The sequence below is a fragment of the Amblyomma americanum genome, chromosome 5, assembly GCF_052857255.1.
Source record: "Amblyomma americanum isolate KBUSLIRL-KWMA chromosome 5, ASM5285725v1, whole genome shotgun sequence".
Lineage (NCBI taxonomy): Eukaryota > Metazoa > Arthropoda > Arachnida > Ixodida > Ixodidae > Amblyomma > Amblyomma americanum.
In genome coordinates this window covers 40744358-40758730 of record NC_135501.1, presented here as the reverse complement: position 1 = coordinate 40758730, position 14373 = coordinate 40744358, and the positions used below count along the sequence as shown (strand labels likewise).

The window sequence follows — 14373 nt, the reverse complement described above, 5'->3', positions numbered from 1 at the left end:
TTTGCATGCAATGACACAAGAAAACAGGAGTGCGTGTGCCACACGCTCCATTCACACACTAATAGCATCTCTCATCCTAGACTAGCTCAGCTTAGTTGGTAGATTACACAGTTGAACATAGACTAACAGAAACCACAGATATGCGATGCCTCTGGTATTTTCACCATAGTGTCTTTCTCTGGAGTGTTGACTCCTTGGAAGTATCTTCAGAGGCGTTTGGGAAATCTGATAGTTATGTGACGCATTGCCTTTTACTTTCATAATGTTTGGAAATTTTAGCGCAGAAGCACATTCTCTTTGACGAGACAGAAAATTGCGAAGGTTGTCAAGTAGCACACATTCAGCACATGCCCATGTGAACATAAAAAAGATGCCTGTCCTTGTGCAGCCATCTCCATATGCACACAGAAGGGTTGCACGCAACGCGGCAGGATGTGTGCTTAACATTATGCATTTCTGAAAAAAATTATGACGAGCTCTGCTAGTCATCTTTTCGCCTGCCCTGTTTCTCGTGCTGGTTCGTGTCGATATGAATTCGACTATTATGCATAAGTCATCATTTGCTCAAGTTGTTTGCTTCCCTGAGCATATGTTTGCTGGCTGCAGGCGCTAGGTTGCTCATTCACCATGACCATGCGCGGCCGCGGCTGGAAGGAGAAGCTGGCTGAGCCCACCGACCGCCACGGTGGTGAGATGGACCACTCCATGACCGTCCGGCTGGATGGACCAGGTATTGTGAGACATCAGTAATCCGAAGCCTGCTGAACTTCTAGCCCATGTTCAAGCTAAGCCACCATCTCTTATAGCTCACGCAGCATGGAAGAGATCAGGCGGGGCATACAGTTTAGAGTGCTACTTCTTGACTTCTTAGTTTTCCCTAATTAGGCAGGCCTCTCATCAGGTGCAGGCAGTCTGGGAGATGGAGGTGGCATCATCAAGTGAGAATGGGAGATCCATATCCAGAAAGCTTGAACTTAATGTGAACGTAGACTAGGAAAAAAGCCATTGATCTGACACTTGGCAGCATTGTGGGCTGTGCCACTTCTGGTGTTTTGATGCAATATGCATTCACAACGTTTTTGTAAGGGTGTGGTTTGTGTGCCTTGTGAGTCCATTTGTGAACGGATGTCCTACCCATCCTGGCTATTATTGAAATAGTCCAAACAGCAGGTTTGAAATACCGCATTTACCCGCGTAATTTGCACACTTTTTTTTTAAAATTAGGGCTTCAAAAAGAGGGTGCACAAATCACGAGACAATTTTCTCAGCATGTCTCTCTCCCCGCTTCATGCTATGTGGTTACCACAGGATGGTATGACGGCGCGTGTGCAGCTCAAAGCAATAAACAGGCGATGATACAATCGGGAAACCAGCAGTAGGAGGTAAAGGAGATAACGGGCCCTCGCATACAACCTTGCTGACTGTACTCGAGGACAGCATTCTGTGGCTATGCAGTGGAAGCTAAGAGCCCGCACCACCGGCTTAAACGCCTATCGCTCTCCCTCATGAGCGCATGGACAGAGCGCACTTGTCTCATCTTTGAATGCTTTGCACCTCGCCTTTTTAGCTTCCACTTCATAGCCACAGAAAGCTGTCTCTGAGTATAGCGGCACACAGAAGAGCAAACGGATCGATAGTTTCGGATTTGGACATGCGTGAACTGTTCATCCTGGAAAGCAACCGCCAGCATGGATGAGCCATTTAAATGGTGCACAACTCTGGCTCTTGCCACTCGCACCTTTTGCAACCACACGCGGCGACTTGGCCGTGCCAATCTTTTCAAGTCTGCCTTGCGAGCCCAAAGTATTCCAGTTGAATTTTTTTTTCTCCAAAATTCGGGTAAAAAGTTAGGGAGTGGGCAAATTATGCACGGGTGGAAATTACGCGAGTAATAATGGTAGTTCTTCTACAACAGTAGTGAGATGAGCGGCATGATGCAGAATGATGGAATTCAGCAGAAAAGATGAGACCAGTTGCTCTGCCGGAAATGAGAGTGGCTGTTGCCTTACCAAATGGGCCACACACCGATAATCTAGGGATAGTCACCCGAAGACTTCGAACGTGTGCGAAGCACATCGACGCCCACCTTTTCAGTAGATGACACAGTAGATGACACAGCCTGCCATAAGGGCTGTGTAAAGGCTACGGTGTTGACATTGCTCACAGCTGGCACTTTGTTGCTTGGAACCGTTTGAACCAGTAGAAGCACTGATGGACGTGGTTTTGGCTTACACGAGAACCCAAGATGACCAGCTGTTACATCATACTGCATCACGGGGACTTCTGGGACAGCCTGAAGCATGCAATCACTGTCGACAGAGTAGTTTTTCTTGCAAAGGAGATTGCCTTGAATGAGTTACAGTGTGGGGCATGATGATGTGTGAGTCACATCGACAAGAGGTCGTGCTGCTGTGCTGACTCAATGGTTATGGTGCTCAGCTGCTGACCCGGGTGCGATCCCGGCCACGGCATTCACATTTCGATGGAGGCAAAATTTTAAAGGCCCGTGTACTGTGCGATGTCAGCGCACATTAAAGAACCGCAGGTGGGCAAAATTTCCGGAAATGGCAGTTGTGTTTTAACTAGACGAGCAGTTTAGCGCACATGAATCATTTGCTGTTTGGTTTGCAGCTATTCAGCAGGGCCGCACGCGTGGGCACCATTTCTTTGCTCGTTATCTCCTTTGCCCGCCACTGCTGGCTTCGCGATTGTATTGTTGAGCGTTTATTGCTTTGAGCTGTGCACATGCTATCATGTCATCCCACAGGGAACTACATGAGTACAGGTGCTGTCAAAAGTAAATGGAAGGCAAAAATTTAATTTCGTCTCCCTCATTTTATTTGTGAATAATTAAACACATTCAGCCAAATTATGAATGTGTGAACTACACAGTGCACCAATAAATCTTGACCGCTATGCTTTGCATTCAGACAAATCAAGTTTTTTCGACTTAATCGCCTTCCATTTACTTTTGACGGTGGGTATACATAACATGGAGAGGGGTGGGATGGGGTATGCATTTTACATTTGGAGTCAACTTTTTTTTTTTGGCCTGCAGTGAGGGTTGCGAGATGGGAACTACACATAGGCGGCAATATACAGTATATATTGCGAGTTGTGACTTTTGTAGCGTTATTTAGGACATGTTCAGAAAATTTTCCATAATTTGCACACCCCCTTTCTCAATCTTTAACTTAAACAAAAAAAAGTGCACAAATTATGCGAGTAAATACTATATCGAACCCGGATAATTCGAATTATTGGCTATACCAAACACACAAATTGTCCCACTGAAAATTCTAAGTAAAATATCGCTCAGTGCATCGAACTCTATATTACTGGTCATTTTATATATCGAACTGCATGCCGTGCCCCTGCAAGTGGCGCTTCTTCTAAAGACTCTCCTCAGAAACTTTTCGTGTGTGGAGATGGATCTGCTCAGCTTTGGCATCTGCTGACAACACTAGTGCTGCGAAAACATAGGGCGTGTTTGAGGGTGGCCTTCAATCTCTTTGTGCTCATTTTCCATGCGCATCTCTGTCGTGCAGTAAAGCCAACCTAACTACGTAGCTAGAGCCTAGCGGCTGGCTTTCGCCCGGCATGCTTCACTCTCTTGGCTAGCGAAGGCACTGTGGAATCAATTGGACCTTAACTCTAATGAGCAAATGTGCTATTTATAGTGTACTGGTAACAGGATTAAACACCCTGTGATAGGCGGTGATTAGTTCCAAAGAACTGTCCGCTGTGGCACAGATGTGAAGCTGGTTAGGCCTAGCAACACCTAACTAGCGGCATGCTCCTAGCACGCCAAGCGAGTGGCATGTCGCTTCAAGAAGCACGTCACTAGCATGAGCGCAGTGCATTCTTGATTCTAGGTTAGAGACAAGCTTATCTGTTGCCATTTTTTATATATTTAATTTCTGATATTTCAAACTATTTCACAATCCTCTTCAAGGTTGATATATCCAGGTTCAACTGTAATTCAAGATTTAATTGTATGCTCTGTGCGCAGATCCAGCATATGTGACAACCGCCATGTGCATGGTGCAAGTGGCCGTGGTGGTGCTGAAGGAGAAAGACAAGATGATCATCAAGTGAGTTCTGCTGCTGCTTTGGAGACCAGGTTGCGTAACTTGTCTGCCTCTGTCTGAATGCCACCACACAGTCCACCCGAGTTGTTGGAATTAGAATTAGGCCAAGGTCTTGATCACTGGCAATACTAAATTTGCATAGTCTGTCCAGTCTGCAGTGGAGTCTCATTTCCAGAACAAGTTTGAACAAATAGATTAGTGTATTGTGGTTAGTGTTACTTTTGGTTTGCTGGTTTCACGAACATGTAACCAGCACGTCTTTTTTTACGTTGGGTCATGGGATCACTGCTGTTCTCTTTTCATGTTAGTTTGCACTGGCTCATCAAAATTATTTCATCTTCATTTTGCTTCCTTATTCATTGTTTCCCTCAGTTGCTTCCATGAGTGTTGGAGCGCATGACAGCACTTGTTTTGGCCGCGAGCCTCCCACCAACATGGACAGGCGTAGCCAGAGCAATACCGCATTTATTCGCACAATGATCGCACCCCTGAATTTTGTCCTCAAAATTTTGTTCTTTTTTTACTCCCCACATAATGATCGTACCCCGAACTTTCCGCGCTACGTTCGGCTAGACACCCTTGTTCGGCTTGCTCGGTCAGCGGCCATTTTTGTTTTGATATCCCGCACTGCTACAGCAGCAACCGCCTGTTGATTGACCTGCAGTCATCCCGCAGCAAACGTGTTTCCATAATTTCTGACAAAAATATTATAAAAACTCGCATGGAAATGGAGTTTCTTTCCTTCCTGCATGCTCCATGAAAGCTCGTGCATGCCATTTTGAAAGACTGCAGAGTGCTTTGTGATTGTGTGTGTGTGTGTCGGTGCCATTTCACCATAGGGTGGTATGCAAGTTCAAGCTCAAGGCTATTGATTATGCGCTGGAGCATTCCAATCGTGCTGCCGCCACACATTTTTGCGTCGACGATATTCGAATACGGTATTGGAAACAGCAGCGTGAGACGCTGATGGCTACGAACAAAACTCTCTGGGCTTTCTGCAGACCCAAAACGGGCATGTCTCCTCACGTTGAAAAGGCGGTCCTTCAATACGTGAGGGATCTGTGCAATGATGGTTGTGCAGTGTTATCAGAAATGATTCAAACACAGGCACGCACAGCTGCCAGAAAGCTGAGAATTGCCGCAAAGGACTTCCGCGCTAGCTCCGGTTGGACTACTCGCTTCGTGCAACAAAATGGACTTTCCCTGAGGCGGCGAACGTCGTTGTGCCTGCGGCTCCCATCCGCATGTGAAAGCAAGGTAATAGACTTTCACCGTTTTGTCACCAGGATCCGTGAAAAGAGCGGCTACCTCTTGTCGCAAATAGGGAACGCCGACCAAACTCTGCTAACGTTCGACATGCCCCGAAACATGACGGTCAACGAGAAGGGCGCTCGGAGTGTCCTCATGAAGACATCGGATGCAGAAAAGCAGCGATGCGCTGTCATGCTTGCTGTGACGGCCGACGGGCGGAAGCTTTCACCATATGTTATATTTAAATGGAAGACTGTGGCATCCATAACCGTGCTTAAACTAAAGGCTGGATGACTGCCGAACTGACGGTTGACTGGATAAAGACGGTTTAGGGACGAAGACCAGGGGTGCTTCTGCTTCCCTTGCTTCTTGTTTTGGACAGTTTCAGAGGCCATCTTGTGGATAGCATACGTGCTAAGCTTAAGGAACTACGCATGGACATTGCAGTGATCCCGGGAGGTCTAATGTCGTTGCTGCAGCCTCTCGACGTGTCACTGAACAAACCGTTCAAGGACAATGCTCGAAGGCTTTACGCAGAGTGGATGGCAGTGGGAAAACATGATTTGACACCAAACGGGAAAATCCAAAGAGTGTCCGTGGAAGGGCTTTGCTCGTGGATTGTCGAAGCATGGAGCGGTATCCCCGACCGGGTAGTGGCCAAGAGGTATAAGAAAACTGGCATATCCAACGCTCTGGATGGAACGGAAGACGACTTTCTTTGGGACCACGAAGATGCCCCAGCGATGACACTGCCATTTCCGACAACGAATTGTGCAGTAACGACAGTGAGGATTTGGACTCGGAATAAATTTTTGAATAAGAAAAAAAAAGGGCAATATGTAGTTCATGTGATGCCTGTGCAATGTGTGCATTTATTACAAAGGTAAGCCTTACTCAACTTCTATTTTTGGTTATGATCGTGATAGCTATTGTAAGAAGTCTGACCTGCAACTTGTTTGCATTTTCGATGCTCAAAAGTTTTTTGTGGAAAATTAATTTCACTTAATTGCACCCGTAAATTTGCATCAATTTTTTTTAGAAAAAAAGTGCGATCGTTATTTGAGTAAATACGGTAACTTCACCTTCTTCACCAGTGATGATAATGAAGTAAAAGCCACTCGAGAAATGGCTTCTCCAAAGCATTTAACCCCGTTTAGGCAACTAGCAACAGGGAAGTCCGCACAGAAAAGAGAAGCATTCGAGATAACATTTTCAATTCTCTAAACAAAGCTAAAAATATTTTTGGATTACCTATGCAGGAGATTTTTGCAGATCAATGTGTGGTTTCTAAAAACTTAAGAGTTAGCTATGTGTCTAATAACCTTTATGCCGAATAGTTGGTGGAATCTTCTGCTGTTCTACGTGACAAGTTGTGTACGAATGTGTGTTTTCTTCCAGTTCAGACAATTCAGGTAGCAAATTCAGATTTTCTTCTACCGGATGTTTTAAGGCCTGTTTCAAAGGGAACGGTACTAAATGTTCTCTTTTCACTTTTCACACTATGCCTACTGGAAGTTGGGTGGATCATTGTATATATAGGTGACCATACCAGCTGCACTGATATTCACTTGCATAACCTGCACACCTGCTAAATTATAAAGTTGAATGGTGCAAGGGAACGAACATAGGAAGAGTCAGAAAGAGCGCCTCTCTGTGCCTTCCTGTGTTCGTTCCCTTGCACCATTCAACTTTATAATGAACCAACTAGCCCAACAGCAAGTACTTCTCTTAAATTAATCACTAAAATTTTATAAAACTAATTTTCCACTGTGTACTGTACCTCATGTAATAAACACAGCTCCCAAATTAGCACAAATTATTTTTCAATGAATTCATTCTGTGAACACATGTGCTGCATAAGCTTGGCACACCTCATGCTTTTTACCTGGCAACACATGGGTCTAATGGTCTAGACACATTTATAGTGCAAACCAGGCCGGTGCACTTACGTGGTGGCCGTGATGTTCCAGAGGTGGCGTCCTGAGCCCCGGTGCAGCCCTGGATGGGACATCCTACCTGGCGAGGGTTCAGGAGCATGGCTTCCAGATGGCTGTGGTCTCAGACTGAGGCTGAGGAATGTGTATCGTGGCAGTATGCACCAGGTAGTGTGTATGTTTGCATACTTGCACCCATCAGCTGTGTGCACTATCTTCACACTCTGCAGGCAGAATTCCTACCTCTTGATTGGTGCAGGCTTCCAGTTTGGTTTGTGTTGGGCATGACTTTATTTTCTCATTGCTAGGCAAGTCTTGGGATCGAACCAAATCAAATATATTTTAGTGCTGACATCCACAGATGATGGTGTTGTGGGCAGTGGACAAAAAGAATCTGAACAATGGTCAGCCACATAGTGAGTATGGTCCCAGCCAGTGGATATTCATATAATATCCTCCACAGGATATCAGATGGCCATATTGATGTTCACAAATGCTCATATTACATCCATATAATGTCCACACAATGTTCATTTTGATCATAGTGGACGTCCATATAATACTCATATCATGCCCACATAACGATTCCTAGACATTCAGAGGATGTTCACCAGATATCCAGCCAATCTATTTTCAGGTTGGGGGTTGGATGCTATGCCATTTATTTTGTGCGCTGTACAGCTTACAACAAAACAGATATGCTGCAAGATATGACAGGGAGATACAAAGCAAAAGCCAACAGTCACTCATTACACGGAAACTTCCATCTTTTGAAAACGATCTGGGAATGGCAGTTCAAATAACAGATGCATTGTGAGAAAACTACACACTGGTTTCTGATCAATGTAATTACATAAACATGTCACACGGAAGAGCCATTTTAGTGGTATGCATGCTACCTGCAATGTCATGTCCAGTTCGTGCAAGGCAGAACATTCTTGTGTAGTGAAGTCATTAGTTTGCACTCTCGGTGACTTTGTGATCCTTCATCATACTCATTCTGTTCTTGTAAGCTGTACAGCGCATAAAATAGACAAGTATTATCAAACAGCTGCAGTTCTTGTTTCTTAAGAATATTGCACCTCGAGGCAGTACACAGGAAAGGAATATGCACAGGCACAGGCTTTGAGTACGGAAGAACATCAAGGAATACAATCACTTGTTTTGCCCTCAGCCATATTTTATTGCCCAGTAGCCATAATGATCAGCGTCTGTTGCTGTCCATTCTTTTACTTCAGGTTCTTGGAGGCCTGTGAATATAACAGTGCATAGTGTTCAACAGTAGTAATGACACAGCAGGAAATATGGACAAAAACGGGTGCTCAAGAGTATGCAAAAGCTAATGTTTCACCCAACTGGCTTAGTATCTTTACTAAAAAGTAATGAGGAAAAAAGCATGCGATAGAAGTCAAGTACACAAACGTGCATTCACCATGACCTTTACTAGCCTTACCAGAGGTAAGACTAAATCCAGACAGGGGTTTTAGAGTAAAAAGATCACATGCAATAGCGTGAATGCTTAACATGAAGAAAGAAACTCAAGCCTCAGCAAACAAACACATGGACGACAACCTAGGATTTCGAGTACATATATGCAAACATACTTTTGCAATGAAGTTAGAATGTGCAAAGCAATAGTGAATAATGTTGGCTGGCGGCTGCATTCGGATGAAACTCAAGAATGAAGTGGCAAATGCCTCTCAAAGCAGTCCCTCCATCCAACCACCAGTCAACAGACTCCCATCACATGCATGTTAATCCCGTTGCACCAGCTAGTGTGACGACGTAAATGAAAAGGGATGATGGAGGGGCATCTGCCGCTTCGTTATTAAGCTGTATCCAAAAATACTGCAGGGGGGAAGTGGCACCAATCACAGCATGTTTCAGCAGGAATGAGCATGCGTATATCACCATATTTGGTGACGTATGCTGACATCATGAGGGTGTTTGGTGCATGCCGACATGAAGTAGCAGGTGTGACAAAGTACGATCAGAGCCAGTTGTGGTTTGTTGAAACAGACAAAAAGACTCCTTATGGCAAAGAGTGAGGGGGGGACATTTGGTTTTTTCTTGTCTATGGTGTTTGCAGTATGCTAAGCAGGCAGGATGAAATGCATTAAAGGGACTATGCAATAAATTAATTGAGATTTTGTAAAGCAGATGAGAGATGGGCATTTCATTACTCGTCACCCCAGTGCGAGAATTTTTGAGCTAGCATCAATAACAACGAAGATACAGACGATTAAAAATTACACTCCTCCTCTCCCTCCTCAACTCGTACACGCGGGGCACCAGACAAAAATAAAGAAAACAGCTCTGGGACTGAGCTCTGCCCATGAATACGTCATCCGCTGAGGTTTCTTCTGCAACTTCCGGTTGTCGCTCCTAGCACCCCAGCATCAGCTTCGGCGGCATGATTGCAGCGCGTCGGGTTTCTTTGTTTGTCGTCTGTTGTAGTTAGCAGTAATGGACCCGGACCTCGAGGCGCGACTGCTCGCTCTTACGGCCGCGATGGGCATCAAGCCCTATGCGTTCACACCGTACCGGCTGAACGCCAGCGATGACAGCAGCTGGCTCCGGAACTCCCGACAGAAGGTGGCAGCAGGGGAAAATTGAAACCATATGCGCGAAGGCAATGCCCTGGCTCGCGCTTGCCTGAGAGGCTCGCGCGGAGGCACGAGCAGACGATTTTCACGGCTACCGGAAGTGTGCCTGTGACGTCGTGGCTGCCGTGGCTCCAGCGAATGACAGCGTGTGGTGGCCTGGTAACGTCATAGGTATAGTGATGTCTTTTTCCATGATTTTAGTTTCAAAATCAGTCACTACTAAAAAACACTGTTTTTAAAAATTCATAATAAATTGCCGACTCAGTTCTGAAGACTCATACTTGGTGTGAATGCTTCTTAGCATCATTTCTAAGATTTGAAAACATTTATAAGCGACTTTTTATTCATTGCATAGTCCCTTTTGAAGGGACACTGAGGAGAACCCTATCAATTTTTTTTGTTAGCAAAGGATAGGGTTAATTGGAGAGACATGGGAGAGGCCTTTGCCCTGCAGTGGGTGTAGTAAGGCTGATGATGATGATGGTGATGATGATGATCTGATAGTTCGGCATTTCAGCATTTCATGGCTTTGTTGCCACTTGTCCAGGAGCGAAAGATGCATTTATTTCAATGAAATTTGCATTCGAAGTTGAAAAATTTTTTCCCGCCGATCAGATTCAAACTCGAGAACTCTTATGACGACACGGAGAACTCTTATGACGCCACAGAACGGAGTGACGTGAAACGTGACGTAAACGGAGACTCCGTGATTTCTGACAGCTAGCAGCTGCCGAAATGAAAGCTATCGCCGCCGCACGTTCGGGGTCGCTACCGTCGCTTCGTTTACGTTTGCACCGGCGTCTTGCCAGCGTTACGATGGATCCCGTTCCCGAACCCGACGACGTAGTTCTCGCAAAAACTCCGGCCTGCATTTCAGCAACCTCAGCGCCACAGAGCGTGCGATGCTTTTGAGGGAGCATGGTTAGGTTAGGCGCCAGCGGGTGGTTTCCCCCTTCCTCAGAGAGCAGCCGTTGCAAACTAAATATCATAACCCCTGTGCGGGGAGCCGCAAGGGGCCAGGACAAGGTCGGCGCCTTGCGCCCTTCGGAGGCTGGCCGGGGCTTTGGGGCCAACGGATTGTGATTCCTTGAACGGCGCGGTTACACGGCGCAGCAGGCAGCGTCGAGGTCTCCCACGGTTGTAAGGGCCAAGTTATTTTTCTGCCACAAAATAAATGGGTGCTCAAGGGCGGTCACGTTTAAAGTCGGCGGCTTTAAACTAAAACCGGTGCACAACGCTTCAACAGCTTCCGCTAGATCCAACGGGTCCACTGGATTGGGCTCTTTCGCCAACTTGCATGTTCCTTCAGGTATGTACTGTGAATGGATTAATTATCCGAGCACGAAAAGAACAGCTCCGCCACTGCCGCAGCTATTGAATACAACGCGCACCTCGCCGCGGAGCCAAATCTGTCTGGCCGGGCCGACGGTGGCTGGCGCACTCGGCGCGAAATAGAGACCAGCTCCAATCTCCCCGCCAGTGCAGTCAGAGTGCGCCGAAGCCGCCGAACGCGTCGGTGGTCAAGCGCAGTTGGAGTATAGAGGGTCTCGCTTTGACCGACGTGACTTCGCCGTGCAGTGCGCGGGCGCGCCTCGCCGCAGGATAAACGCGCCTTAACAGAGTCTGTGCTTAACCGCTAACTAACGTATTCGGTGGCAGAATCTATGGGAGCCACAGAAACTCCCCGCCCACTCACTGAATAAAAGAAAAGAAGTCCGGTGCCGAGGTTCGGAATCGAACCAGGGCCTTCAGCGTTTGAGGCGGAGACGCTACCACTTCGCCACGACGGCTCAAGTTACAACCGTCAATAAAGTCGCATCTAGTGAATGCACTCTTCTGATGCAGAAATCTCCACGCTTTTGCTAGGTATATCCTGGCCTAACAGAGCTAGGCCATCAGCAGTCTTTTTGAACTGCCTTGTACCTTGTCTCCCATCCCTAATAAACAATTCCCGTGAAGTAGTTTGCAGTTGACTGGCACAGCCGGGAATGTTTCGCCGGGCAAGCGTGCGAATACACAAGTGCTGCCTTGTACGATCACCAACCATCGTGCCATCATAGCTTTTCATCGACCGTGGCGATCATCTGACAAGCCTTAACAGGCTCCTTCAAAGGTTAACCAGCACTTGAAGTGGCACTTGGTGTTCCTCTGCTGTTCGGTGCTTGTAAATCGAGGCGCATCAAAAACAAAACCACGGGGCACGCAAAGCTCATAGACGCAAAGCGCCATAACAAATCGAAATTCTCCTGGCCACCTGTGGCGCCACCAAGCATCGGTTTTCTTTGCTTACAACATTCAGGTTGTCTTTTGCCTGCCTTCCTTGTGTGATAAAAGCGCACTATTGGTTTTAAAACAAAACTTACTTCAATATTGATCTGTGCAACCTACCTTTGTCAGCCTCAGAGATTCGCAACACCATGCAGGATGGAAAATTCCTCCAAGGTGGCGTCTCTTGTTCTATGGCATCACCACGCTTGTACTTGCGAGATTGGCCTGTGGCGGCGATACCTGTATTTTGGTTCTTGCTATTTTCTACCTTACGAGAGCTTTGTTTTAAGTAAGAGCGGCGTTTTTGTGATCAGGAGCTGGTATTCTATCGATACAAGCCAACTTCAATTTCTCCTCAGTGTCCCTTTAAGCAAGTGTGCATGTTCTTGAGGGAATTTATAAGGAAACCAGCCATGGGCCACATAGGATAAGGATAACAATGATTAAGCCAGACATAGGTAGGCTTTTTCAGTTTGACTGGAAAAATTGTTATAAGTCCATCAGCATGCAACTAGATTTTGATGATATGTAGTCAATATTAGTTAGACTTTCATGAATTTTTGTTAAAGGGTACTTGTATGCTAGGGAGAAGTCAAGGCAACTATTTAAAAAAAATAATAGGGACAGCTTGACTGGTTATGAGAAATGCTCATAAATTTAAAAAGTAAAGCTCCACACTCTAGAGAAAGCATTACACAGTGTTATTGAATTCAGTGACGAAATGGCAGAAATACTGGAACAATCAGCATCAAAAGATAATAGAACTAGAAACAACACAATGAACTGCTAATGCAGGTCAGAAACAACAAACATGCTAAGGCACATTCTTGACCATGAGAGTTGGTTGCATTAGCAGTCATATGTTGTGTAGTTAAAAAGGAAGTCAGTGATCCAAGCCGCCGCGGTGGCTGTGTGGATATGGCGCTCGGCTGCTGGCCTGAAAGACGTGGGTTCGATCCCGGCCACGGCGGCGGTGGAATTTCAATGGAGGCGAAATTCTAGAGGCCCGTGTACTGTGCAATGTCAGTGCACGTTAAAGAACCCTAGGTGGTCGAAATTTCCGGAGCCCTTCACTACGTCGTCCCTCACAGCCTGAGTTGCTTTGGGACGTTGAACCCCCATTAACCATCAACCAAACCAAGTCAGTGATCCTGTAGAAAATCAAGTGGTCAATGTTGAGGAGCCTAGTTGTTTAATAGAAACCTGGAAATTAACAATGAGAAATGCCTTGAGGACATATAAAGACAGAGCTATTTCCAAACCCAGAAGATACAAATGCATGTTAATTATTGCTGAACATTAGAAATTGTGTTTCATGAAAGCATTTGCGTAAACGAAGTTGGGACGAGTGGGAAAACGGGTTTAACTGAAGTGAGTCAATGAGGCCAGTGAAAAGTGATTGCTCGAATTTTTTGTGCTTTATGTGAGGAAGAAATACGTGGCAGTAGTTGGTAATTACCCTGTATTTAATGAAGAAATAGGAAATATTCGGTGAAAGCTATTTGTTTTTCATAGTTCATGAATATAACTACCTAAAAATAAAATACAAAAAACAGTGACAAGATGCATATGACTAGTTTTTCTCTGAACGTGTTCTCCAAAATATCTGAAAAGGAACAGCAAAGAAAAATGGTTATGCCCTGCTGCATTATACGAGGTTTACAACCAGCAACTCTCATTGTATACATAAGATGTAAACCCTTGCTGGGGCACACAAACAGTAGCAAGAACTTTCACAGCACAACTTTCATTCTACACACTGTAATAAAATATAAAATTTCAGAAAAAGTTGTCAAAACCACAATATAAAAGAAAAAGTATTCAATAGCCAAATATCATGAAATGTGCTACTGAAATAAAAGGAAATTACAAGAAGTGAGAGCAGACCAAGTTCACACAAAAGTTTAAAAGCACGAAGATGAAAAGGAAACAATGCCAGGTAAAAAAAAGGCAAATTTAAACACAAGAGCTTGACTAAACAAAGGCACATAAGAGCGAGCTGGGAGCTGCTAGCAAATTTTACACCAATACAACATCAGCAAAAACTGTCTTCTTGAGCCGCCAGAGACAGTAAACTGTCCACCTTTGTAGTAAGGGTCATAGCATGACAGGCGGCCGGAATGTGCAGTCGAATGTGTGCCATCAAAGTGCAGGCTGTTCCAACAATTGTTAGAAGGCGCAGCTGACTGCCACCAACTTTGTTCGCCTTACAAGTAAGCACTG

General features: G+C 45.5%; 1 protein-coding gene across 1 annotated transcript in view; it reads left to right on the top strand.

The window, feature by feature from the left end:
• Positions 1-14373, top strand: part of LOC144132404 (saccharopine dehydrogenase-like oxidoreductase) — a 74490-nt gene that overhangs the window by 54487 nt on the left and 5630 nt on the right. The window contains exons 10-12 of the mRNA XM_077664794.1: positions 607-730; positions 4013-4094; positions 7313-7444. Coding sequence (XP_077520920.1) covers positions 607-730; positions 4013-4094; positions 7313-7409 — 303 coding nt within the window. The 3' untranslated portion in view covers positions 7410-7444. The remainder of the gene's footprint in view (positions 1-606; positions 731-4012; positions 4095-7312; positions 7445-14373) is intronic.